General features: G+C 44.9%; 1 protein-coding gene across 2 annotated transcripts in view; it reads right to left on the minus strand.

The window, feature by feature from the left end:
• Window positions 1-15,703, minus strand: part of LOC131510601 (zinc finger protein 791-like) — a 45,654-nt gene extending 29,951 nt beyond the window's left edge. Inside the window, exon 1 of one of the 2 annotated variants that reach the window (XM_058727925.1) lies at window positions 15,512-15,703. In XM_058727925.1, the coding sequence (XP_058583908.1) occupies window positions 15,512-15,514 (3 nt within the window). In that variant the 5' untranslated portion in view covers window positions 15,515-15,703. The remainder of the gene's footprint in view (window positions 1-15,511) is intronic. The other variant, XM_058727927.1, reaches the window with a different exon arrangement.
• Between the last annotated feature and the right edge of the window lie 8,430 nt (window positions 15,704-24,133).

Raw genomic sequence — 24,133 nt, forward strand, 5'->3', positions numbered from 1 at the left:
CATAATTGGAATACATGAAGGAGAAGAAAACCAGAAAGGAACAGGAGCCAGAAGTCAAACAATAGTACCCAATTAATGTTAGACACCAAACTACAGATCCAGGAAGCCCAGGGATCACCAAAGAGGATAAAAACCTAGAAATGCACACCTAGAAATGTCATATTCAAAGTTGAGGGGAAAAGGCAAAGAGAAAAACTTGAAAGAAACTAGAGGGAGGAAACCTTAATTATATAGAAAGAAAGAAAATAATTAAATCTGACTTCTTTTCAGAAACCATGTTGGGGCGCCTGGGTGGCTCTGTCGGTTGAGCGTCCGACTTCGGCTCAGGTCATGATCTCGCGGTCCGTGAGTTCGAGCCCCGCGTCAGGCTCTGTGCTGACCGCTCAGAGCCTGGAGCCTGTTTCCGATTCTGTGTCTCCCACTCTCTGATCCTCCCCCGTTCATGCTCTCTCTGTCTCAAAAATAAAATAAAATAAAAAATTAAAAAAAAAAGAAACCATGCAAGTAGGAAAAGAGTTTTGTTAAATAGAAAGCGTTGATGGGGCGCCTGGGTGGCGCAGTCGGTTAAGCGTCCGACTTCAGCCAGGTCACGATCTCGCGGTCCGTGAGTTCGAGCCCCGCGTCAGGCTCTGGGCTGATGGCTCGGAGCCTGGAGCCTGTTTCCGATTCTGTGTCTCCCTCTCTCTCTGCCCCTCCCCCGTTCATGCTCTGTCTCTCTCTGTCCCAAAAATAAATTAAAAACGTTGAAAAAAAAAAAAATAGAAAGTGTTGAAAGAAAAAAAAAAAAACAACAACAAACACCCAGCTATAATTCTGTGTCAAACAAAATTATCCTTCAAAAGTGAGGGAAAAGAGTGCCTGGGTGGCTCAGTCGGTTCAGCGTCCGACTCTTGGTGTTAGCCCAGGTCATGATCTCGTGATACATTAAAAAAATTAAGAAAAAAGAAACTCATCGGGAAGAAGGTAATAATAAAGAAAGGGAGAATGTTAGAGAAGGAATCAGTAAAGGTAAAATACAAGGACGTGCTTTTGCTATTTGTATTTAATCTGACAAATAACACTTTGTTCAAAGCCATAATAGCAATATTTTCAGTGCATAGACCTTATAAACAAAAATGAATGACAGCAATGTCACATGGGACAGGGAGGGAAGAATTGGAAATACTCTGTTATGAGGTACTTCCTCATCCAGAGAGTGGTATAGCGTTGCTTCAGACAGGGCTTGGGTTAGCTGTAAATATATATCAAAACTCGAGCCTAACAACTAAAAAAGGTATAATGATATGCTGGGAGAGCGGAAGAAATGAAATGTGGTAAAATGTTCAATAAAAGGCAGAGAAGGAAGAAGAAAGTAGAAAACAAAGAAAGAACAAAGGCAGCAAACGGGAAACAATAAAATATATAGGTTTTTTTTAATGCTTATTTATTTTTGAGAGACAAAGAGAGCACAGGTGAGGGAGGGGCAGAGACAGAAGGAGACACAGAATCCGAAGCAGGCTCCAGGCTCCGAGCTGTCCGCGCAGAGCCCGACGCGGGGCTTGAACTCGTGAACCGCGAGATCATAACCTGAGCCAAAGTCAGATGCTCCATCATCTGAGTCATCCCAGTGCCCCTAGATTTTAATCAAACAATCTTCTTAAACATTAGCGGCCTAAGTACAAGGGAAAGACAAAAACTGTCTCAGTGGATAACAAAATAACAATTATGTGTTGTCTACAAGGGTCACGCTTTACATACAAAGATTCACGTAGATTAAAAGTAAGAGATGGGAAAAGATATACCATGGCATGCCAACACTGAACACAAGAAAGCTGGTATAGGTATATTACCTTTGGAGCATTACATGATGATAAAGGGGTCAAGTCTCCAAGAAGACACAGCACTCCTTCAAGGGTATGTGTGTAACAGTGGGGCAAAACACATGAGACAAAAACTGAAAGAACCCTAAGAAGAAATAATTGAACCCATTACTACAGAGATTCCAACACCAGCCCCCATCAGTAATTAGTAGGTCCAACAGGCAGAGATAATGAAGGACACTGTTAACACCATCAGACAAGTGGCTTTCATTGAAACCTATGCAACACCTCATCCAAACACAGCACAATGAATATTCTTCTGAGGTTCATGTGGACCTCATTCTGGGCCACAACCAGACCACATTCTGGGCCATAAAACACACCCTAACAAACTCGGAGAGAAAAGGAAGAAAGGAAGAAAAAGGAAGAAAGGAAGAAAAAGAAAGAAAGAAAGAAAGAAAGAAAGAAAAAGAAAGGAAGGAAGGAAGGAAGGAAGGAAGGAAGGAAGGAAGGAAGGAAGGAAGAAAAAAGAAAAGAAAGAGCGAGCAAATTATGCTTGTAAACCAAAATTATATTAACTTGGAAATCAATAATAAAACAATGGTTGGGAAATCTCCACACACCCAAATATCATATGGGTCAATAAGAGCTACTGTCATATCCACACCAGGCACCGATTTTGAAAGCCACCCAATGATGAGAGTACCTCTGTGGAAATTTCCAGTGGTCCAGTTCACGCACCCCAAAGGAGCAAAAACTCTGAGAATAGACCCCATGAGGAGGTAAGAAGAGTGGTTTTATTTTACCTGTGTCACCTTCTCCCCAAAGGCAGCACAGCTCCTTCCCAAGAGAGACGGTGTTGGCCCATAATTCCCCCCATGGGGAAAGTGAAACGTTGTAAGAGAGCACTTGGATTCCCCCGGTGGTGTGGGATGCTGTTCAGAAGGCTCGCCACTTTCCTGTCTCACCGAAAATACTGAGGATATCAACACAGCTGAGTGGCTGGAAGGCTGGGAGCAGGGAAGGACTTGGAAAGACCTAAGGCAGCCAGAGCTTGGAACTCAACAAATGGCTGCAGATCCTACTAAGTGCTTGCATATTCGATCTGGATGCTTACATTTCAGCCACTTCGGAGGCAATGCCCGTGGACACTCCCAAATGACCCATGGGCACGCTCAATACTCCATACGCCTCACTCCCACCCATATGATCCGCCCCCTTGTAGCCCAGACAGTGAGTACAAGCCTCTTAATGTCTTGTAAGCACATGCATTCAGAGGGCTCAACTCAGTGGGATTAGAAAAAGGTGCACAGGAGCACCTGGCTGGCTCAGTTGGTAGAGCATGCAGTTCTTGATCTCAGGATTGCGAGTTCGAGCACCACATTGGGTACAGAGATCGTTTAAATTAAAAAAAAAAACTTTGAAAAAAAGAGAAAAGAATGCACAAACTTGAGCATTTCAGGGTACCACCCCAGGGGAAACAAAAAGGAAGCTCTCAGCACCTGGCCTGGCTTTGAGGGATCAAAAGAAGGTGTATAATCTTCAGAATTACCCCTAATGAGGGGGCTGGAGGTATGAAGCAGGTACATCAGTAGAAAAGATCTGAGAGAGCCTCAGAATCCCTAGCTGGGCTGACTGGTGACGGTGTTTCTCTCCCAAAGTGAGTTAGTAAAGACTGGAGAAAGTGGCTACTTCCTCACATGCAGAGACACCAACGTGAGACTTCAAGGAATTCAAGGAACACACACACACACACACACACACACACACACACACACACACATACACACCAAGGAAAAATGATGCCAACAAAGGAACACAACAATTTTCTAGTAACCTATCCAATAGAAATAGAGATCTGCAAGTTGCCTGATATAATTGTTCCAAGAAAGCTCAGACAGCTTCACAAGAGCCCAGATAGACCATGTGGTGTCTCTCTCGATCAGATGGGGACCCCCAAGCGCGGGGTGACAATCGGGTGGAAGCCAGTGGTGCGGACAGTTGAAAGGATTCACCCGAGGCAGAATGAAGAAGTTTATTGAATACACTGCAAGGGAGCAGCAGGCAGGACAGCAAAGGAGGCTGTGAACGGGGGGCTGTTGTTAGAGAGGGAAGGTAAGGGGGTAGAGTGACATATGGAATTTTCCCTTCTTTGGTAACTGTGCCTAGAGCTAAGTAGCCCATTGGTCAGTTAGGGCCTATGGATATTTTGAGACAGGTGGCCTGACGGGCCCGTCTGTATTCAGCCAGGGGGGTTGGGGTCACTTTGGGCTCTCCTGCCTTGATCATGGTTCCATTGCACGAGCCTGTTGTCCAAAAGCGGCCTCTACAGACAACTCCATGAAATCAAGAAAACAATACATGAACAAAGCAAGAAGTATGGCAGATAGGAGAAATCATAAAGAACCCAAATAGAAATTCCAGCACTGAAGGAAAAGTGAAATGAAAAAAAAAAAAAAAAAAGAAATGCAAATAGAGAGGCTCAAGAGCTGACTCGATGAATACGATGAAAGAATCTGTGAACTTGAAGACCAGTCATTAGAAATCGTACGGATGAAGAAGAAAAGAAAAATGAACAAAAAGGAGTGAAGAAAGGTTAGGAGACTTAGGGGACACCTGTAAAATAAACAATGCGCACATAACGGAAATTCCAGAAGAAGAGAGAATGGCAGAACGCTTAAAGAAATAATGGCTGGAGAGGCACCTGGGTGGCTCAGTCAGTTGAGCGTCCGACTTCCGCTCAGGTCATGATCTCACGGTTTATGGGTTCAAGCCTCGCCTCGGGCTCGCTGCTGTCAGTGCACAGCCCTGCTTCAGATCCTCGGTCCCCCTCTCGCTCTGCCCCTCCCCTGCTCATTCTCTCTCTCTTTCAAAATAAATAAATAAACTTAAAAAAAAATAAAGAAAAAGATAAACCAAGCTGACAAACCTTTAGCTAAATGAAGAAAAGATTAATAAAATCAGAAAGTAAAAAGGAGAAATTATAACTGATAGCACTGAGATTCAAAGTATCGTAAGAGACTACTATGAATAAATATATGTTAACAAATTTGATAACCTACAAGTATAAATTCCTTTAAACATACAACTTACTAAGACTGAATCATGAAACAGAAAATCAAAACTCAGTAAGGAGTAAGGAAATCGAATCAGGAATCAAAAAAAAACTCCCAACAAAGAAAAGCCCAGGACCAGATGGCTTCACTGGTGAATTCTACCCAACACTTAAAAAATTCCTGGGGCACCTGGGTGGCTCAGTTGGTTAAGCATCCAACTTTGACTCAGGTCGTGATCTGGCGGTTGGAGAGTTTGAGCCCCACGTCAGTCTCTGTGCTGACAGCTCAGACCCTGGAGCCTGCTTCAGAGTCTGTGTCTCCTTCTCTCCCTGTCCCTCCCTTACAAATGCTCTGTCTCTCTCTCTCTCAAAAAAAAAAAGTTAAAAATTCATACTAACTCTTCTCAAACTCTTGCAACAAATTAGAAAGGAGGAAATACTTCCAAAATCATTTTATGAGGCCAGCATTATATTTTTTTTAAGTTTTTTTAAAATATATTTTTAAAAATTTATTTATTTATTTATTTAACGTTTATTTATTTTTTTTTCAACGTTTTTTTTTTTTTTTTTTTTATTTCTGGGACAGAGAGAGACAGAGCATGAACAGGGGAGGGGCAGAGAGAGAGGGAGACACAGAGTCGGAAACAGGCTCCAGGCTCCGAGCCATCAGCCCAGAGCCTGACGCGGGGCTCGAACTCACGGACCACGAGATCGTGACCTGGCTGAAGTCGGACGCTTAACCGACTGCGCCACCCAGGCGCCCCAACGTTTATTTATTTTTGAGACAGAGAGAAACAGAGCACGAACGGGGGAGGGTCAGAGAGAGGGAGACACAGAATCGGAAACAGGCTCCAGGCTCCGAGCCATCAGCCCAGAGCCTGACGCGGGGCTCGAACTCACGGACCGCGAGATCGTGACCTGAGCCAAAGTCGGACGCTCAACCGACTGAGCCACCCAGGCGCCCCTAAAATTTATTTTTGACAAAGAGCAAGACAGAGTGTGAGCAGGAGAGGGGCAGAGAGAGAGACAGAAACACAGAATCCGAAGCAGGCTCCAGGCTCTGAGCTGTCAGCACAGAGCCCAATGTGGGGCTCAAACTCGTGAACTGCGAGATCATGACCTGAGCTGAAGTCGGATGCTTAACCGACTGAGCCACCCAGGTGCCCGTTATTAAAGTTTTTTTTTTTTTAATTTTTTTAATGTTTATTTATTTTGGAGAGAAAGGGTAGACAGAGCATGAGTGGGGGAGAGGCAGAGAGAGAGAGGGAGACATAGAATCCTAAGCAGGCTCCAGGCTCCCAGCTGTCAGCACAGAGCCTGATGCAGGGCTCGAACTCACGAACTGTGAGATCATAACCTGAGCCTAAGTCGGACACTTAACCGACAGAGCCACCCAGGCTCCCCTATTAAAGTTTTTAAAAGTGTATTTATTTTGAGACAGACAGCAATAGTGTGAGAGGGGGAGGGGCAGAGACAGAGGGAAAGAGAGAATCACAAGCAGGCTCTGTACCATCAATGCTTAGCCGACTGAGCCACCCAGGTGTCTGAGGCCAGCATTACATAGATAACAAAGTCAGACGAGGACACTCCAAGGAAAGAAAATTAAGGGGCACCTGGGTGGCTCAGCTAGTTGGGTGACTGACTTCGGCTCAGGTCATGATCTTGCAGTTTGTGAGTTTGAGCCCCGCATCAGGCTCTGTGCTGACAGCTCAGAGCCTGGAGCCTGCTTCAGATTCTGTGTCTCCCCCTCTCTCTGTCCCTCCCCTGCTCACACTCTGTGTCTTTCTATCTCTCAAAAATAAAATGTTAAAAAAAATTTTTTTTTTCAAAGAAAATGACAAGCCAATATCCCTGGGAAACATAGGTGCAAAATCCTCTATAAGGGGCTTCTGGACAGCTCAGTCGGTTAAGCATCTGACTCTGACTTAGGTCATGATCTCATGGTTTGTGAGTTCAAGCCCCATGTAGGGCTCTGTGCTGATGGCTCAGAGCCTGGAGCCTGCTTTGGATTCTCTGTCTCCCTCTCTCTCTGCCCCTCCCCTGCTTGTGCTCTGTCTCTCTCTGTCTCTCTCAAAAATAAACATTAAAAATTTTTTTAAAATCCTTTACAAAATACTAGTACATTAAATTCAACAGCACACTAAAAGGCTTATACAACTTGATCAAGTGGATTTATCCCTGGTATGCAAGGATGGTTCAACATATGCAAATCAATACATGTGCTATACCCAATTAACAAGATGAAAGATAAAAGTCATATGATCATCTCAGAAGGTGCAGGAGAGGCATTTGACAACATCCAACATCCTTTAATGATGCAATAAAACAAATTAGGTAGAGAAAGAATGTACCTCGGGGCACCTAGGTGGCTCAGTGGGATCTCAGGGTCGTGAGATCAGGTCCTGCATGGGCCTGCTTGGGATTCTCTCTCTCCCTCTCTCTGTCTCTCTGCCCCTACCCCACTTGGACATGATCTCTATCTCAAAATAAATAAAGAAACTTAAAAAAAAAAAAAAAAAGAATGTACCTCAATAGCGTAAAAGCCATAGATGACAAATGCACAGCTAACATCATACTGAAGGTAGAAACGTCGCCTCCTCCAGAACTGTGTACCTGGCAAGAAACTGAGGAAAGGGTTAAGGTGAGATATATCTATTTGCCCCCTATTGTATACTCAGGACCTCCCCTACATTATCAGGGGTAACTTGCTTAAATTTTCTGGGATAGAATTTGAGCCTTAGTATCATTTGCATGAAGGTTTCGGACTTAATGCATTGAAGCAGTTGGCAAAATTAATTGGGAATCTGTGTTGTAGAGGCCCCCAAACCCTGTGTCTTTTATTTTTTTTTTTAAATTTTTTTTTCCAACGTTTTTTATTTATTTTTGGGACAGAGAGAGACAGAGCATGAACGGGGGAGGGGCAGAGAGAGAGGGAGACACAGAATCGGAAACAGGCTCCAGGCTCCGAGCCATCGGCCCAGAGCCCGACGCGGGGCTCGAACTCACGGACCGCGAGATCGTGACCTGGCTGAAGTCGGACGCTTAACCGACTGCGCCACCCAGGCGCCCCAACCCTGTGTCTTTTAAAAGGTTTATATAGTGCCCTGCAATCTTTTTGGTTGTGTAAATTCTTCCTTTAGCATATTTTGGATTTCCAATTTGGTAAAATTGTGGACCTTTTAGTATTTTTCTCTTTTGTTCCTTCCCACCTGTCCTTCCCGATTTTGCTTTTTGGGGATTTTTTGGTCACTGGATGAACTTCAGGGAAAGGAGGGTCCTCTCTACCCTGATATTTATTTTTTAATTTTTATTTAATTAAATTTTTTTTAATTAAAAAAAATTTTTTTTTATGTTTATTTTTGACAGAGAGAGAGAGAGACAGAGCATGAGCGGGGAAGGGGCAGAGAGAGAGGGAGACACAGAATCTGAAACAGGCTCCAGGCTCTGAGCCGTCAGCACAGAGCCTGACGCGGGGCTCGAACTCACGGACCGTGAGATCATGACCTGAGCCAAAGTCGGATGCTCAACTGACCGAGCCACCCAGGCGCCCCCCTAAGATTTTTTTTTAATGCTTTGTATTTTTGAGAGAGACAGAGTGCAAGAGGGGGAAGGGCAGAGAGAGAGACTACCCTGATGTTTGTATATTTTTTCCTCCAGAGAGCCTCAAATCAGTGCCATCAGGAAACTCCTCTGTGACGACTTGTTGCTGTATAGGTTTTAAAGATCCCGGACCTAAGTCAGTTTCAACTGATACCTTTGCTGTGCCGCAGTGAGGCCGGGGGTATTGTCCTCTAGAACCTCGTGGGTCACAGTCATTGCTGCAATACGGACAGGGAGGCAGCAGCAGAGGCGTTTAAGATCCTGGTGAGTCCTCTGGCATGTGGGGTCAGGACTTACCCCACATTCTACTGACTCCCTTTCTCCTCTCTTCTCCTCTTTTTCTTTTTAGAGTTTATTGAGAGAGTGCAAGAATGAACAGAGAGACAGACAGACAGAAAGAGAATCCAAAGCAGGCTCCACGTTCAGAGACCGACCCGGGGCTCAACCCCACAACTGTGAAATCATGACCTGAGCTGAAATCAAGAGTCGGACCACTGAACCGACTGAGCCACCCAGGCACCCACCTCTTCCTCTTTTTAAATGGGAGCTGTTTCAGGAGTGACCCCTTGATATGGCCTCCTCTCGCATAGTCCTCTCTCCCACCCCCACCCCCGGGGATATCTCAGGGCCAACTCTGCCTCTATCGCAGCTTCCTTCTGATGCACAGATAAATCTCTGCAGACACATTAACCCAGGACCACTGTGAGGAGGGCCCCAATTTTGCTCTGAAAGGCCTAGGAATCCTAGAACTCTGGTCGGTTGAATCGAGAACTTCGGGCTGGTAGGCTTGCCCCAAGACAGGGCAGCACAGCATACAACATGAGCTCCCCAGGACCTAGCAGCCTACAGGACATGCCACTGTCATGGAGCAGAGCAGGTGAGCAAGTCAGAGTAAGAGAACACAGACCCACGGGCAGTGGTTTTGCCTGGACATGCTGCTCATGGCCACCTGTTCTGGTCACATGCAGATATGCGGTTCCTGTATTAAGACTGAGGCCCGCCCCCATACACCAGGAGGGTAGGACAAGGCTTAGGTCTCACATGACTCACATAATTGAGATCCAGGGGAGGGGAGGGCAGGGTCAGTCTCTCAAGCAGCTCTGAACTGGCTTCAGAAAGCAAGGAAAGAAGCCTGGAATGGGGTTTCATTGTGGCTGGGGGGTTAGTGAAAAAACATTCAATGGAACTTGTCAAAGATGGGAGAGCAGATGGGTTTAAGATGGTTTCATTCAGGGGCGCCTGGGTGGCTCAGTCGGTTGAGCGGCCGACTTCAGCTCAGGTCACGATCTCGTGGTCCGTGAGTTCGAGCCCCGCATCGGGCTCTGTGCTAACAGCTCAGAGCCTGGAGCCCGTTTCGGATTCTGTGTCTCCCTCTCTCTGACCCCCCCCCCCCCCCCGTTCATGCTCTGTCTCTCTCTGTCTCAAAAATAAATAAACGTTAAAAAAAAAAAATTTAAGATGGTTTCATTCAGAACCATCGTGACGGGTGTAGAGACACCTGTGATGGGATTTTCACAGGGGATGAGAAATGAGTTGGGGTTCAACTCTGGACACAGCATGGGCAGGTGGGAGTTCATGGCCAGAGAACAGGGTGGAGGGCAGTGGACGGAAAAGGACTCAGAGAAAAATCAGGGGTAACAGGGTTTTGGCTAAAACGACCTAACAGGATTCTTCCTGAAGACAGGCCAGGGTGATCACTTTCAACTGGGGGATAAGGGGGGGGGGGAGGGGGAGGAACTTGATCAGCTATCAAGGGTGGTCAGACATGGAGGGGGTGGGGAGGATTCTGGTTCAGCTGACCTAGCAGGGTTCTTGCTAAAACTGAATTTTACAGGGAGCTACCCAGATAGACCTACGAGAAGGTTTAGGAGCCTGACACAAGTTTGATCAAGCAAAGAATATTTGTCGGGGGTGGGGCCAGGGCAAGAGTTTTGCACACAGGGACTTGTGTGCTTGGAATCTGAGGCCAGTGCCATATAAGGGAGCCTCTAGACTTTTTTTTTTTTTTTATGTGTATTTATTTTTGAGAGTGAGAGAGAGAGACAGAGCATGAGCAGGGGAGGGACTGAGACAGAGGGAGACACAGAATCCAAAGCAGGCTCCAGGCTCCCAACTGTCAGCGCAGAGCCCGACGCGGGGCTCGAACCCACGAGGCGTGAGGTCATGACCTGAGCTGAAGTCCGACGCCCAACTGACCGCGCCACCGAGGCACCCTGAGCCTCTGGACTTTCTTGTCGCTTTGTCCAGGTGGTGGAGATAAGGGAAAGGGCGGGGGGGGGGGGTGGTGGTGAGGAGTAAGTGGTCAGTAAACATGAAAAGATGTGGAGTCTGGCTGATTATAAGGACCCACATGGGTAAGAAGAATATTTCTACTTATTTCTATATAAAAATGGCTTATTTCTATATAAAAAACTAACACCAACAGGAAGTTCATGAAATGATCGACAGTGTGTATTTGGAGATGGCTGGAGTCACAGCACTGGAAGGGAGCAGGATGTTTGGACAGTGAGTTTTCTTATGTTAAACTTTCTATCTCACGGATATACTTAAAATAGAAGTTGGTAGACACTGTGTTTTACTAGTTAGCAGTCTTTATTCAATTTTAACTTTTGTACATAGGAAACCATTCTAAGATTTAATTCCCTTTTTTTTTTAAAGGTTTTATTTTTAAGTAATCTCTATACCCAACATAGGGCTCGAACCCACAACCTTGAGATCGAGAGTTGCACATTCCACCAGCTGAGCCAGCCAGGTGCCCCAAATTGAATTCCTTTAAACACAGTTACAAAAGTGAAACCATAAAAAAAATGAATATTTTCAAATCTTTTTCTTTTTAATTCTTTTAAGTGTTTATTTTGAGAGGGAGGGAGGGAGGGAGGGAGAGAGGGGGAGAGAGGGGGAGGGAGAGAGGGGGAGAGGGAGAGAGGGAGAGGGAGAGGGGGAGGGGGGAGAGGGAGAGGGGGAGGGGGGAGAGGGAGAGGGGGAGGGGGGAGAGGGAGAGGGGGAGGAGGGAGAGGGAGAGGGGGAGGGGGGAGAGGGAGAGGGGGAGGGGGGAGAGGGAAAGGGAGAGGGGGAGGGGGAGGGGGAGAGAGGGAGAGAGGGGAGAGGGGAGAGAGGAGAGAGGAGAGAAGGGAGAGAGGGGAGAGAGGGGAGAGAGGGGAGAGAGGGGAGAGAGGGGAGAGAGGGGAGAGAGGGGAGAGGGGGAGAGGGGGGGAGGGGGAGAGGGGGAGAGGGGGAGAGGGGGGGAGGGGGGGAGGGGGGGAGGGGGGGAGGGGGGGAGGGGGGAGGGGGGAGGGGGGAGGGGGGAGGGGGGAGGGGGGGAGGGGGGAGAGAGAGAGAGAGAGAGAGAGAGAGAGAGAGAGACAGAGACAGAGACAGAGACAGAGACAGAATCTCAAGCAGGCTCCTCGCTGTCAGCACAGAGCCTGATTCGGGGCTCAAACTCATGAACCAGAGATCATGACCTGAGCCAAAATCGAGAGTGGGACGCTTAACCATCTGAGCCACCCAGGCGCCCCTAAATCTCTAAGTAGAAGGACATGTGGCATCATAGTTTGTCCTTCCGTTAGTTCAACACTGGGGTTATTTCCAGGAATAAGTAGCATATTCTAATGCGATAGGGGTTGGAATTTAGGTCCTTAAATGCACTGGATTTTCAAAGACTTACATAAGCTATAAGTAGCTTTCCTCACATCAATTAAAATAAGAATTCACTTTCTTTACCCTTTTATTTATTTATTTGGAGACCGAGAGGGGGACAGAGACAGACAGCGCATGCAAGCGGGAAGAGGGGCAGAGAGAGAGAGAGAGAGAGAGAGAGAGAGAGAGAGAGAGATGATCCCAAGCAGGCTCTGTGCTGTCAGGGCAGAGCCCAATGACCTAGGGCTCGATCCCATGAACTGTGAGATCATGACCTGAGCCGAACAAGAGTCTGAGCCACCCAGGCATCCCCTTTACCCTTTTAAATGCCACTGTCCCCTAAGGCCATGCGTAAACACTGATGTAAAAATGAAAAATTCATCTCAAACCTTTGCCTAAAAGGAACAAAAAGTTCTATTTAGTTCTGCAGTTTTCCTGTCTTACTGCCATCATCTCTCTCAATCAACTTACATTTTCAAGCCCAAGAAACTAACAAAAAAAAATGTTATTTCTCCCACAGGGAGCAAAATTAAAGCGCTAAGGGAGACCAGAAGCAAAGGACTGCAATACTCAATCCATTAACGGAATCCGGAGAAAAGAAACATAAATATTGAGCTCAGCACAGACGAGCAGCCAGCTCCTCACAGGACAGAAGGAAAGTCACAGTCAGAGAGTTTCAAACACACTCCAGACACTTCCAGTGGAGACAGAATCCCTGGAGTTGGAAGATCCCTGCTAAGGTAGGGAGTGGGACGGGGGGAGGAAGGATACCTGAGCAGCCACAGGAATGAACCCTGGGACCCCTGAACCCCCTCCCTCCCCCGGGGCCTAGTGGAATCCCTCTCTCCCTAAGGCTGCTGTTCTCCAAGTGAGGAAACTCTCAGCAGGATTCACTTGTAGGTTGTTACCCAAATGAACTCCCAAATTCATGAGCCCTAGCCTGGACACAGACCTCCTGACTTTCACAGGCTTTCTCAATACAAACAAATGACACTCCGTGCACTTACATGTGGATGCAAAACTCCAACCTGGGTCTAGACCCAGGACCAAGCGATCCACACTTACCTAGAAAGGGCATCTCCTCCCCACCCCTTTGTGCACAAGCACCCCCAGCTTTCCAGGCTCTGTAGCTTCTCTCCATATAAAGGCTCCTTCTAGGGGCACCTGGGTGGCTCAGTACGTTGAGCGTCTGACTTCAGCTCAGGTCACGATCTCACAGTTCAAGGGTTTGAGCCCCGCAACGGGCTCTGTGCTGACAGCTCAGAGCCTAGAGCCTGGAGCCTGCTTCGGATTCTGTGTCTCCCTCTCTCTCTGTTCTCTCCCTCCCCTTGTGCTCTGTGTCTGTCTCTCAAAAATAAATAAACATTTTAAAAAAGAAAGACAAGCCTCCTTCTGAGGTGGGTGTGAGCAGGTAAAAACACCTGCAGAGGCTCCTCAGGAAGAACCAGCTGGGCCTTGAAGGTATTTCCCTTTGCAGACTCCTTGAGGAAGGGGGCGGGGAGCCTAGCTTAGGTTGCCAGCCATAGGCTTCTGTCCCATTGCTTTGGACTATAGTAGTATTTTTACACTTGATCTTAGCCAAAAGGCCGAGAAGCGATATATAGTAGTATTTTTAATGACACAAACCCAGTATATGAAGAATCTAGGAAGATCACACAAACCCAATTTTATGTAGAAAAGATGGAGAAACTTGTAAGGCATTTTTCTAGTTCAACAAGAAAACCCATAAGTTGGGGCGCCTGGGTGGCTCAGTCGGTTAAGCGTCCGACTTTGGCTCAGGTCACGATCTCACGGTCCGTGAGTTCGAGCCCCGCGTCGGGCTCTGTGCTGACGGCTCAGAGCCTGGAGCCTGTTTCAGATTCTGTGTCTCCCTCTCTCTCTGACCCTCCCCCGTTCATGCTCTGTCTCTCTCTCAAAAAGAAATAAACATTAAAAAAAAAATTAAAAAAAAAAAAAAGAAAACCCATAAGTATTTATTACTTTCATAAAATAAGGATAGTAAACATTACTTCCATGGCATGAAATTGTCCTATAAACAATTAATCGGACTTGAATGCTCAAAGTGCTGGAATTATAGTTGAAATTGCTCTCCTTCCCCCTCACCAAAAAAACAAAACAACAACAACAACAAAAAAAAAACCAACAGCGGGGCACCTGGGTGGCTCAGCAGGTTAAGCAACCCGGACTTCGGCTCAGGCCATGATCTCACGGTTTGCGAGTTCGAGCCCCGCGTCGGGCTCTGGGCTGATGGCTCAGATCCTGAAGCCTGCTTCCGGTTCTGTGTCTCCCTCTCTCTCTGCCCCTCCCCCACTGATGCTCTGTCTCAGAAATAAACATTTAAAATTTTTTTTTAAAAACGGCAACAAAACAGACCTCAGAATATTACTGCAACGTCTCGGGAAGAAAAACGAGAAACAAGAAATATCAACACATGCGATGTGATACTAAAATTGTATATATATATATATATATATATATATATATATATATACACACACACATATACGTGTATATATATATGTATATACGTATGTATATACAGCTGAAATTCACCTTTGTCTTCCCTCTTTGGAAATATTTAATATGGTCTTTCTCAATCTAGCACTTAAATACATTTTACATTTAATTGAAAACTGGAAACCAAAAAAAAGTGCCTGAGTGTTATCAAGGTGACAAACCTAGGGATGGGCAGTGCTCACAGGGCAGATCACCCAGGAAAGTCTCAGAGAGGAACGCCCACCCAAAGGAGTTCGCGCAACCTGCCTGTGCCCAGGAAAGGTCCTGGGGGGAGGGGCACAGGAGTTCCTAAAACGTAGCTCCAGGTGCTTACTGTCTGCTTCCCTCTCGTGTAAAACATCCAGACAAAAATCACAAGCGTTTCAAATGGCCCATCCATATAATGTGGACGCTGCGTCAGTTTGAAATGCCCCCCGGAGGACACATAGTTGATCCTGAGGCTGTGAACTGGAGAGGGGAAGTTGGCGTCTGGGGAGGCGGAGTAGGATCTGGAAAGTCAGGGATTTATTGCTGGCCTTAGGAAGAGCTAGGCTGGGGGAAAGGGTCGTGGATTTGAGACTCTGTTTCCCCAACATCTGGAACGCTCCGGAGAAAACGGGTGCCCCTGGGGAGACAGGAAGGGCTGGGGACCCCACAGACCACAGCACCTCCCGCATACGAATCCCGGAGACGGAGTCACGACTGTCCCCTGACGACTCCCCCCCTCCCCCCGTGGCCACCGCACGGATCGGGAGAGACGCGGCCGCGCGCAGTGACGGGACAGGACGCCGCGGGGTCCCGGCTGCCCGCCCAGCCCGCAGGCCGCGCGTGGAGGGGGACTGAGGTCGGAGCGGCGCCACCGGGGACTCGGGGGACTCGGGGACTCCGCCCCGTCCTGGCACACCCGGCCCCGCACACTCACCATCTCCCGGCTTCTCGGGTCGCCCGGCGTCGTGCCCGCTGCTCCCGCGGCAGGTGCAGGTCACTGCGCGAGTAACGCTGCAGCAGAGCCACCTGGGACCTTTTAAGCGCAGGTGAGAAGCGAACCGGAGCCAGGCCTCGAGCTTCCAGGGGGCTGCGGGGCGTCGCCACACCCACCTGCCCCTGCCGCGGCCCTGATTGGACCGCTCGCAAGGACCCGCCCCTCCGCTCCTGAGTGACAACAGGGCAGAAGGTCCGGTTGCTTGCGAAAACCAGTCTTTTAGGTGGTCGCGAACCTGTCCCCTCCTGGGACGTTTGCTTTTAAACAAAACTTGGTCCTGGCCCTAGGGGGACCGTGGCGTCTTCCTGCAGCTCCTTGTAAACGTGGGGACACAGGCGTCCAGACTCCGTTCCGGTGGAGCGACTCCCTTGTTCAGAGGAAGAGGGGCCAGGCCAGGCGGGGTTTACACACAGGGTCCGAGGTCCTCCCTGGGTCGGGGCATTGGCATGAGGCTGCGAAACCACTCATGGACCTACTCATGGACCTGTGACCCTTGTTTACAAAAACACGTTAAAAATGACCTCACGGGGGAAAAATCAAATCAAATCAAATAATAAAAATGACCTCACGGGGCGCCTTAGTGGCTCAGTCGGTTAAGCATCAGGCTCTTGATCTTGGCTCAGGTCATGATCTCGAGGTTCCTGAGTTTGAGATCGGTGTCAGCTCTGTGGCACTGCACTGACAGTGTGGATTTGGGGATTTTCTCTTTCTCCCTCTCTCTCTCCCCCTCCCACTAGCTCTCTCTCACAATAAATAAATACATTTTTAAAAAATGACCTCACCGTATGCAATACAGACTGGTTCCATGTTGGTCTTTAACCGTTGACAGCATTGAGGCTTCTATCCATCCCTTCTCCACCTGTGTGTATGTGGTACTTCAGCTAGAGAACTCCATGCCTTCTCAAGCGTTTGAGTTTTTTTGCCTTAAAATTTATACTTTTAGGGGCGCCTGGGTGGCTCAGTCGGTTAAGCGACCAACTTCGGCTCAGGTCATGATCTCACCGTTCTTGAGGTCAAGACCCACGTCAGGCTCTGTGCTGACGAGCCTGCTTCGGATTCTGTGTCTCCCTCGCTCTCTGCTCCTCTCCCGCTCTCTGCTCTCTCTCTCTAAAAAATAAATAAACATTAAAATTTTCTTTTAATTTGTACTTTTAATTGTGGTAGCATACACATTCTATAAAATTTCTATTTTAGGCATATAGCTCAGTAGTGAGAATTACCGTGACATTGGGAAGTCAATCTCAGAACTGGAATAAATGCCTAAATTTTGAGATCACTCCTGCGTTACCAAATGCCATCTTCCTCTCTCCGATTCACATTATTTTCAACTATTTGTCCTCCACGGTGTATTTCAAACAGACTCAAAGTTTTAATTGCACAGAAAAACAACCTGGAATATCCTGTATAAAACCCACGTGCCTCTCCGCTAAGTATATTTCCTGGGCACAAACATCCTATGTGAAGGCTTTTAGTAGAGTTTCCCCTTTGAAAATTTCTGGGTGATCTGTCCTGTTGGCACTGACCCGTGCTGGGTTTGGGCACCTTAAAACGATGTACTCGCTCATTTCTCTTTTTCCAATAGGGTAAAATTTATTTAATTAGTAGAGCTTGAAAGAAAGCACCAAATATTTCCAAGGAGGTAAGAAAGTGGTAAGTTTCAGAAAAAATAAGATATTCCAGTATTATATCCCATTTGTTAATAATTTTGATTTCACTTTTTCTTCCCCTGGGAGTGCGTTGTAAGTTTCTGAGGCCTGCTCTTTAATTTTGGGTGATTTCAAATCTGCTTAGACTGGCAGAGAGGAAGTATCCAAGCAAGACTGATTATTTGCAAAACAATGTCTTGCCTTGAAAACAATAATTAGTTGACATCTTTCTTTCCCCCCAAAGGAATAGATATTTGGGATTTTCTGGTCGAACTAGTAAATATGCATTACAGTTTCTTCCCTCCTTACCACATAAACACGGAGTTTGAGTGATTTTGTGCAAACATTGAGTTTCAGTGATGTTGGTTTGTGTCGTATAGCATATAATGGTGGTCCTGGGACGTCTGGGTGGCTCAGTCGTTAAGCGTCCGACTTTAGCTCAGGTCATGATCTCACAGTCTATGGGTTTGAGCCCCATGTCAGGCTCTGTGCTGACAGCTCAGAGCCTGGAGCCTGCCTTGGATTCTGTGTCTCCCTCTCTCTCTCCCCCTCCCCCACTCATGCTCTGTCTCACTCTCAAAAATAAATAAACATTAAAAAAAATTCAACAACAACAACAACAACAACATATAATGGTGGTCCCAAGCAACTCCAGGGAGCATAGAGGCATGTGACTCAGGTCAATGACCTGAGTAAGACTGTTGGAGTCGCTGCTTTGAATTCTCCTTCAATTCCCAGAATAGAATTGGTAGATCAGAGGATAATTCAGTTTGTAGTTTTTTGAGGAACTGTCATGTTGTTTTATATACCATCAACACGCTTTTATATTCTCAGCAATAGTACAACAAGGGTTTCAAAGAGTATTTTCATTTTCCTGATAGTGTCAGTTAAGGACAAAAGTCACTAATTTGATGAAGTCCAAATTTGATGAAGTCTATTGTTTTTTTTTCCATTCTTGCCCTCGGTGTCTTATCTACGAATTCTTTGCCAAATACAAGTCTAGAATGGTTTCCTATGTTTATGTAAGTGTGTTATCGTTGTCATTTAGGTCTTTATCCTTTCTGGTAAAGTATTGTATGTGACGTCCTGTAAGAATAAAACCTCTTTCTTTTGCTTACAGCTATCCAGTTGGCTTAGCACAAATTTATGAGAAGAATATTCTTGCCCTATTCTTGGCTTCCACCACCCCCCCCCCCACAAGAAATCAGTTGACTATAGATGTATAGGTTTATTTCTCAAATCTAAATCTATTCCACAGATCTATAGGTCTACCCTTATGTCAGTATCACACTCTCTTGATTACTACTGCATATCTCAGAGTTGTGACCTTAAGAAATGTTAGCCCTACCATTTTGCTTTTCTTTTTCGAGACTGCTTTGGTTATTCTGGTTCCCTTGCAACTCCATATAATTTTAAAAACCAGGTTGCCAATTTATATAAAGGAATGAAGTGGGATCATGACAGGTATGGTGTTGAGTCTCTAGACCATTTTGGGGGCGAGTGCCATTTCAAAATGTTAAGTATTCTGATCCACTTTCCCATTTATTTACACGTTTATTAATGTCTTTCCCCCACGTTTTATAGCTTTTTTGAGTATTCACTGTGTACTTCTTGTGCTAAACTATCCCTAGATATTTTATTCCTTTTGATTTCATTGTAAATGCCTTTCCTAATTTCATTATCAGATTGTTCCTTACAAGTGTATAACAGTACAATTGATTTTTACATATTGATCTTGTATCCAAGCAATTTGCTGAACTCAGTGATCAGTTTTAGGAGGGTTTTTGTTAATTTTTTTTTTTTAGACTTTTCTAAAGATAAGGTATCTCAGTGGGAGGTAGAAATGCCATTACATCTTCCTAACCAATCTTAATGCGTTTCCTCTTTTTATGGATAACAGCTTTGGCTAATATGGCCAGTACACCCCCAAATATAAGTGGCAAGAACAGATATCCTTGTTTTGTTCCTTACTTCAGGGGAAAGCATCCAGTCTTTCACCACTAAAAATAATTTTAGTTTGGGGTTTTCACAGATGTTCATAACGAGGCTAGTTAATTTCCTTCTATTCCTGGTATGCTGAGTGCTTTAATCATAAAAGCGTATTTCATTTTGCCACTTATTTTCTCTGAGGCTAATGAGATCTTGCCATTTTGCATTTTACTCTATTGACATCATTCATTATTACACTAATGGATTTTGAGATATTAACCCAAGCTTTCATCCCTGGAATGTATCCTACTTGGTCATGGTACAGAATTTTACATATTGCTGGATCAGGTTTGTGGGTTCACAAAATGAGCGTGAAGTGTTCTCTTCATTTTCTTTTTTTTTTTAATGTTTAGTTTTGAGAGAGAGAGAGGGGGAGAGAGAGAGAGAGAGAAAACAAGAAAGTGAGGGAGGGGCAGAGAGAGAGGGAGACACAGAAACTGAAGCAGACTCTAGGCTCCGAGCCTTCAGCAAAGAGCCCTATGTGGGGCTCAAACTTGTGACCCAGGAGATCACACCCTGAGCTGAAGTCCAACGCTTAACCAACTGAACCACCCATGCACCCCGTCTACTTATGCACTTCTGGTAGGAATATAAATGCATGCCGCCATTGTGGAAAACAGTATGGTAGTTTTTAAAAAATTACAGAGTGTTATTGTATGATCCAACAATTCCACTTTGAGTGGATAACCAAAAGAATTCAAAATATGGACTCAAACAGATATTTGTTCATCTGTGTTCACAGGGGCATGATTTACAGTGGCCTTAAGGTGGAAGAAACCCAAGTGTCCATCAACAGACGAATGGATCAACAAAATTTGGTATACACATACAAGCAGAATATTATTCAGCTTTAAAAAGAAATGGGGGTGCCTGGGTGGCTCGGTCGGTTAAGCATCCGACTTTGGCTCAGGTCATGATCTTGCAGTCTGTGAGTTCAAGCCCTGCGACGATGGCTCTGAGCTGTGCTGACAGCTCAGAGCCTGGAAGCCGCTTCGGGTTCTGTGTCTCTTCTTTCTCTGCCCCTCCCCCACGCCTGCTCTGTCTCTCAAAAATGAATAAATGTTAAAAAAAATTTTTTTTAAAGAAATGAAATTCTGACACATGCTACAGCATGGGTGAACCTTGAGGACATTATGCTAGGCGAAACATGCCAGGCAAAAAAAAAGACAGAAAAACTGTATTATTCCACTTAGATGAAGTGCCTAATCAAATTCATAGAGACGGAGCAAATTATGGTAGCTGTCAGGGGTTTGGGGCACAGGACAATGGGGATTTGTTGTTTAATATGTATACAGTTTCAGTTTTGCAAGATGATTTGCAATTTCTGGAGATTGGTTTCACAGGGTAGTTCACACTAGTAAACTACTTAAAAATGGATTAAAAAAATGGGGTGCCTGGGTGGCTCGGGAGGTTAAGCATCTGACTTCCACTCAGGTCATGCACAGTTTGTGAGTTTGAGCCCCACATGGGGCTCTGTGCTGACAGCTCAGAGCCCGGAGCCTGCTTTAGATTCTGTGTCTCCTCTCTTTCTGCCCTTCCTCTGTTCACACTCTGTCTGTCTCTCTCTCAAAAACTAAATAAACATTAAAAAAAAATTGTAATGGATAAAATGTAACTAAACACAGAATCCACAGAAAGAAATTTTTGCAAATAATATAACTGAAAAGTACTCGTATTAAGAATATATCGGGGTGCCTTGGTGGCTCAGTCGGTTAAGTGTCCAACTGTTGTTGGTTTCGGCTCAGATCATGATCTTAAGGTTCATGGGATCTAGCCCTGAGTAGGGCTCTATGCTGATGGCACAAAGCTTGCTTGGGATTCTCTCTCTCTCTCCTCTCTCTCTGCCTCTTCCCCCTACTCATGCATGCACTCTCTCTCTCTCTCTCTCTCAAAATAAAAAATAAACATTAAAAAATAAAATTGCAGTAAAATCTACATTAAAAATATTTGAGAGAGAACACAAGCAGAAGAGGGGTGGAGAGAGAGAATCTGAAGCAGGCTTTAACCCAGTGCAGGACCCCAGATGGGGCTTAATCTCATGACTGTGAGGTTATGACCTGAGCTGAAATCAAGAGTTGCACGCTTAACCGACTGAGCCACCCGGGCGCCCCCATAAATAAAATGTTGAAAGTAAAAAAGAATACATAAAGAAATCCTACAATTCAAATAATCTACATTTAAAAAGTCAAGGGATGTAGGAACACCTGGCTGGCTCAATCAGTACAGCATGCAACTCTTGATCTCAGGGTCATGAATTTGAGCCCCATGTTGGGTGTAGAGATTACATAGAAATAAACTCTGGGGAGCCTGGGTGGCTCAGTCTTGATCTCATGATTTCTTGGGCTTGAGCCCTGCATCAGGCTCTGTGCTGACAATGGAGAGCCTGCTTGGGATTCTCTCTCTCTCCCTCTCTCTTTGTCCCTCCCCCACTTAAGCGGTCTCTGTCTCTCTCAAAATAAATAAATAAACTTAAACACATTTTTTTTTAAAAAAGAATGAAAATCTCTAAAAAATTTTAAAAATGAAAAGTCAAGGGACGTGCATAGATATTTTCCAAGAAAGATTTACAAATGGCCAAGAGCACACAGAATGGGGGAAGGTGGTCAAAAGGTACAAACTTCCTGTTATAAAATAAATAAGTCATGGGGATGTAATGTACAGCATGGTGACTATAATATAGTTCATAGTACTGTATTATATATTTAAAATTTGGTGAGAGAGTAGATCTTAAATGTTCTCATTGCAGGAAAATAATTGTAACTACACACGTGATGATGAATGTTAACTATACTTTTTGGTAGTGGTCATTTCTCAATATATACAAATATTAAATCACTGTGTTGTATGCCTGGCACTAATATAATAAGTCAATTGTATCTCAATTAAAAAAATTTTTTTTGATGTTTATTTATGTTTGAGAGAGAGAGGGACAGAGTGTGAGCAGGGAAGGGGCAGAGGGAGAAGGAGACACAGAATCCGAAACAGGCTCCAGGCTCTGAGCTGTCAGCACAGAGCCCGACGTGGGGCTCAAACTCATAGACCGCGAGATCATGACCTGAGCTGAAGTTGGACGCTTAACTGACTGAGCCACCCAGGCACCCCAATTGTATCGCAACTTTTAAAAAGAATGAAGTATTGATACATTCTGCAACACGGCATTCCCTGAGAAAATTATATCAAGTGATTGAAGTCAAACACAATGACGACATATTATATAATCCCATTCCTATGAAAGTCAACAAATATGGAATTTTACATAGACAGGAAATAAGTTAATGGTTGTCTAGGGCTGGCACTTGAAGGAGATAAGCAAGAAGATAGGACAGTGATAAGTAAAGTGTATAGAGTTTTCTTTTTAAGAGATAAATACGTCCTGAAATGAACTGTGGTGATGATTGCATGCATCTATGTAGGTACTGGAAACTGATGAGTTGTAAAAACTAAAGGGGTCTATGGTTATAGTATGTGAATTGGATCTAAATAAAGTTGTTCAACTCTTCAACAAATGTTGGGACAGTGTTGGGAAAACTGGACAGCCACATGCAAAAGAATGAAACTGGACCACTTCCTTTCACCATACACAAAAACAAGCTCAAAGTGTATTAAAGACCTAAATGTGAGACCTGAAACCAAAAACATCCTTGAAGAGAGCATAAGCAGTAATCTCTCTGACATCAGCCATAGCAACATATTTCTAGTTTTGTCTCCTGAGGCAAGGGAAATAAAAGCAAAAATAAGCTATTGGGACTACAACAAAATAAAATTTCTGCACAGCAAAAGAAACAACAGAATTAAAAGGCAGCCTACTGAGTAGAAGGGATTTGTAAACGACATATCTGGTAAAGTTTTAGTATGCAGAATACATAAAGAACTGACACAGCTCAATACCCCCAAAATAATGCAATTAAAAATGAGCAAAAGACATGAACAGGCATTTCTCCTAAGAAGACATTCAGGTGGCCAACAGACACATGAAAAGATGCTCAACATCGTTCATCATCAGGGAAATGCAAATCAAAACTACAATGAGATATCACCTCACACCTGTCAGAACGGCTAAAATCAAAAACGCAAGAAAGAGCAAGTGTTGGGAAGAATTTGGAGAAAAAGGAACCCTCTTGAGCGGTTGGTAGGAATGCAAACTGGTGCAGCGACTGGGGAAAGCAGTATGGAGGTTCCTCAAAAAATTAAAAATAGAACTACCCTATGACCCAGGAATCACACTATTGGGTATTCACCCCCCGCCAAAATACAGAAACACTAATTCAAATGAGTAAAAGCACCCCTATCTTTAGGCAGCATTATTCAAATAGCAAAACTATGGAACTAGCCCAAGCAGCCATTGATAGATGAATGGGTAAACAAAAAGTGATATCTATCTATATCTATAATGGAGTATTACTCAGCCATTAAAAAAGAATGAAACATTGCCATTTGCAACAACATGGGTAGAGCTCGAGAGTATAATGCTAAGTGAAATAAGTCAGTCAGAGAAAGACGAATACCATATGATTTCATTCATATGTGGAATTTAACAGACAAAACAAGCAGAGGGGAAAGAGAGAGAGAGAGAGAAGCAAACCAAGAAACAGACTCTTAAGTATAAAGAATTAATTGATAATTATCAGAGGTGAGATGGGTGAAGGAATGGGGTAAATAAGGGATAGGGATAAAAGAGTACATTTATCATGATAAAAAATAACATAAAATGATTTTTTTTTTATTTTTTTCATTCTCACATCCAATTTTATTGTCTGGACAATGACAAACATGCACATTTTAAATATTCGGTGTATGTAAAAATAAAATGATTTTAAAAAAAGAAATGCCCACCCTAAGGTTGTTCAAATAAGTAGATATATGCATTAAGAGTTTTGCTTTCTAGGGGCGCCTGGGTGGCTCAGTCGGTTAAGCTTCCCACTTCAGC

Source organism: Neofelis nebulosa, chromosome 4 (genome assembly GCF_028018385.1).
Source record: "Neofelis nebulosa isolate mNeoNeb1 chromosome 4, mNeoNeb1.pri, whole genome shotgun sequence".
Lineage (NCBI taxonomy): Eukaryota > Metazoa > Chordata > Mammalia > Carnivora > Felidae > Neofelis > Neofelis nebulosa.